General features: G+C 41.0%; 1 protein-coding gene across 1 annotated transcript in view; it reads left to right on the forward strand.

The window, feature by feature from the left end:
* Window positions 1-4,449, forward strand: part of USP28 (ubiquitin specific peptidase 28) — an 84,891-nt gene that overhangs the window by 19,655 nt on the left and 60,787 nt on the right. The window contains exons 2-3 of the mRNA XM_017883150.1: window positions 1,943-2,020; window positions 3,643-3,775. Of these exons, the coding sequence (XP_017738639.1) occupies window positions 1,943-2,020; window positions 3,643-3,775 (211 nt within the window). The remainder of the gene's footprint in view (window positions 1-1,942; window positions 2,021-3,642; window positions 3,776-4,449) is intronic.

Raw genomic sequence — 4,449 nt, forward strand, 5'->3', positions numbered from 1 at the left:
AAAAAAAAAAAAAAAAAAAAAAAAGAAAATTGTGCGATTTTTGTGAGATACATAGATTCGTACCACTTTTATACAGTAAAATCAAATGGAATTAGAATTAGTTTCAAAAAAACTAGTATTTAATTTTCTAAAATTACATGCTTGCGATTTTAGTTTTTGCTTAGGCTGAATCTGGATACCTTTTCGTATGATAATCACTCTCCCAGTGCACAGGCAGTGACTGGATTTGACAAGACTGACAGCGTGAAAGTCTGCTGGTCTCAGCAGGGTAGGGTTCCATTTGTAGCCTATGACTATAGTCTGACTACAGCAGAACGACTGTTGATGCTTCTCCGAGGACTTTGTTTATTTATTTATTTATTGAGACTGAGTTGTGCTCTTGTTGCCCAGGCTGGAATGCAATGGCACGATCTTGGCTCACCGCAACCTCCACCTCCCGGGTTCAAGCAATTCTCCTGCCTCAGCTTCCTGAGTAGCTGGGATTACAGGCATGTGCCACCATGCCCAACTGATGTGTATTTTTAGTAGAGACGGGGCCATGTTGGTCAGGCTGGTCTCGAACTCCCAACCTCAAGTGATCCACCCACCCTGGCCTCCCAAAGTCCTGGGATTACAGGCATGAACCACCAAGCCTGACCTCTTCAGGACTTTAGAGGGATGTTTCAGTTAGTTATTTCTAGTTGTGTAATACTTTAGTGTTGCATTGGGCCCACAGCTCTTGAAGAACATAAGATACTGTTTCTATTATAGCTGGGAGTAAATGTAGACTATCTCTCTGAGACATATTACTAACTTAATTTAAGCGTAATCTTAGGAATGGTATAAATTAGATTTCTTGTTGCTGAATTAATTTCGAACTACTTTGTTTTCAGCATTCGTCTTAAAAGATCATTGTGTCTCAAGTTGGGCCAGCCAGTTGTTTAGATTGAGCTGTACTTGCAAATCGGTGTTTTGTATTTTGTCTTTGTGTAAAGCAGGATAAAATGATAGAGTAGAAGATATTAAGGCTGAAGGGGTTGTAAACTGATTTTGTCTTAGCTGGAAGTTAACAATTTAGGTTTTTCCATGATTTAGGTTAATGAAGAGGAAACATTTCCTACTTTATACCCTTTGAAATTATATAATTTAATCGAGAAAATTCTAGCTTTAGCTGTACTTCTTTTTAAGTAATCAAACACAGAGTTTTAAATATGTTGGTGTTATCATTGGTTAATTACATGATTGGAAACTTATTGTCAGTGAAAAGTGATACACACTAATGGCATGTGCAGGAAAGCTTAAAATAGCACATCTTTATATCCATGCAAATTCTCCGGACTTCTTATATGACCTACTTAATGTACTGCCTACCAAAAGAAAAACCTGGGAAACTTTTAAGTGTCCATTAAGGGTAGAACATTACATTTAAATGTTTTATATATTTGTAATTTTACTATCATCTATTTCTTTCATAAATACCAAAGGTAATTTCCATGATTGAACTTTTAAAAGAGAAATAGATTTGGCATTTCAGAATATTTCTGACAGCCAATACATTGTTACTTGGAGCTTGTTGGTTGTTTAGAGTAAAAAAAATGAAGGGCTGTTTGTGTTGGCCCACACCTGTAGTCCCAGCGGACTTTGGGAGGCCTAGGCGGGTGGGTCACGAGGTCGGGAGATCAAGACCAGCCTGACCAACAAGGTGAAACCCTGTCACTACTAAAAATTAACTGGGTGTGGTGGCATGTGCCTATAATCCCAGCTACTCGGGAGGCTGAGGTAGGAGAATAGCTTGAACCCAGGAGGCAGAGGTTGCAGTGAGCTCATGCCACTGCATTCCAGTCTGGGCAAGCCTCAGGCCTGTTTATCCAAGATGCTTTAAGTTATTCTTTAAATGTACCCAGGTTTACTTTCTGACTGACATATTTGTGGTTTTTTGTTTTGTTTTGTTTTGCAAATATAGAGCTGCCAAATGCTGTTAAATCAACTGAGAGAAATCACAGGCATTCAGGACCCTTCCTTTCTCCATGAAGCTCTGAAGGTTGGTTTCTAGATCTCTGCTAGTCCGGAGGCTTTCAAGCAGCTGTCTATATGATAGTTATGTCAGTTCAAGCTATTTCTGTGCCCAAATTAAAGCGCATATGGGGACAGAACCTCTACAGGTCAAATGACTGACCCAGTATCTTCAACATGTCAATTATAAGGGGCTGAGGGAGATTTGTGGTTTGGGTAACCCTGCAGCGTAAAAGAGATTTAAGAAACATCAAGCAGTTGCACTGTATAAGCCTTATGGTTCCTTATCCAAACCAACAAACTAAATGATACTTGAGTCAGGGAAGTTTGAACTGGTTATCTGATACTGAAAAACCTGTTGTTACTCTTAAGGTGTGACAATAGCTGGTTTTTTTTTTTTTTTTTTTTTTTTTTTTTTTTTTTTTTTTTTTTTTTTTTTGAGATGGAGTCTCACTCTGATGCCCAGGTTGGAGTGCAGTAGCACAATCTTGGCTCACTGCAGCCTCTCCCTCCCGTGTTCAAGTGATTCTCCCACCTCAGTCAGCCTCACGAGTAGCTGGGATTACAGGCATGTGCCACCATACCTGGCTAATTTTTGTATTTTTAGTAGAGACAGAGTTTCACCATATTGGCCAGACTGGTCTTGAACCCCTGACCTCAAGTGATCCACCCGGCCTGGCCTCCCAGAGTGTTGGGATTACAGGTGTGAGCCACCGTGCCCAGCCATGGGTTATATTTTTAAAAGATACATTCTGAAATGTTGACCAGTGATAAGATGGTTAGGATTTGCTTCAGAATATCTAAAACAGTATAGGAGGTTTAGAGAAAATAAGAAAGGTTATGACTAAGTGACTAGGTAATTGTTGAAGATAAGTGATAGGTACATGGGGGTTCTCTTATTCCCTTTCCTGGTATATATGTTAGAAATGTTTCCTCATAAAATGTTAAAAACAAGAAGGATCACCACTGGAAAATAGATAACTGCTTGGCTTTTTTTTTTTTTTGAGACAGGAGACAGAATCTCACTCGGTTGCCCAGCCTGCAGTGCAGTGGTATGATCTTGGCTCACTGCAGCCTCTGCCTCCTGGGCTCAAGCGATCCTCCCACCTCAGTAGCTGGGACTCACGCCTGGCTAGTTTTTGTATTTTTAGTAGGGACGGGGCTTTGCCAAGTTGCTCAGGCTGGTCTCCAATTCCTAGGCTCAAGTGATCTGCCTGCTTTGGCCTCCCAATGTGTTGGGATTACAGGCGTGAGCCACTGCGCCTGGCCTGCTTGGCATTTTTGTTGTAGGGCTGACTTCATTTAGAATGTCTGTGTTAATTGCCAACCCCCTTTTTTGACACATCGTGCTTTAGACTATTCAGAGAAATCATGAGTAGTAGTATCTGAAACAATGGGAACAAATCTCCATCGAGATTTCACTTTTGTTGGAGTGTTGTGGGAAATCAGAGCATGGAAACTCCTGTAACGAGGCGTTTGATCGACGCTTCAAGCACATTAGACCTGTCCATTATAGTCTTATAATTCTACCCTAGAATTATGCCTGAAAGTACTCAGTGTGTCACCAGGGTAATAAAGTTAATACTCAAAACTGGTTTTAAATTCTATGATGATTACTTTTGAAATTTCTATTGTCTTTTTCTCCCATAGGCCAGTAATGGTGACATTACTCAGGCAGTCAGCCTTCTCACTGATGAGAGAGTTAAGGAGCCCAGTCAAGACACTGTTGCTACAGAACCATCTGAAGTAGAAGGGAGTGCTGCCAACAAGGAAGTATTAGCAAGTAGGTACCATATATCCTGTCTTGGTCCTTTGCTGAACTAGCAGAAAATAAGAAACCAAGTCTGTGTGAGTTCCCTGTCAATCACATCAGCCTTTTGAAAATAATAGTAATAACAGCTTATTACTGAGCTGTTGCTATGTGGCAGGCACAATTCTAGGCACTTAAAAAGTTTCGGCCGGGCGCGGTGGCTCACGCCTGTAATCCTAGCACTTTGGGAGGCCGAGGCGGGCAGATCACGAGGTCAGGAGATCGAGATCATCCTGGCTAACACTGTGAAACCCCGTCTCTACTAAAAATGCAAAAAATTAGCCAGGCGTGGTGGCGGGCGCCTGTAGTCCCAGCTACTCAGGAGGCTGAGGCAGGAGAATGCCATGAACCCAGGAGGCGGAGCTTGCAGTGAGCTGAGATCCGCCACTGCACTCCAGCCTGGGCGACAGAGCAAGACTCGGTCTCAAAAAAAAAGAAAAAGTTTCATTTGTTCATTTACTCATTGTTTAGCATTTATTTAAATGAGGACCAACTATGTGCCAAACACTCTTGAATCCCTGCCTGCATGTAGTTTATTTTTTAGTGGGAGAAGCTCAACAAGTAAATAAATTATATAATATACTAGAATATGATAAATACCATGGAGAAAAAGGACAGAATGAAAGAAATGAAAAAAAAAAAAAAAG

This window comes from Rhinopithecus bieti, unplaced genomic scaffold (genome assembly GCF_001698545.2).
Source record: "Rhinopithecus bieti isolate Rb0 unplaced genomic scaffold, ASM169854v2 scaffold_11964, whole genome shotgun sequence".
Classification (NCBI taxonomy): domain Eukaryota; kingdom Metazoa; phylum Chordata; class Mammalia; order Primates; family Cercopithecidae; genus Rhinopithecus; species Rhinopithecus bieti.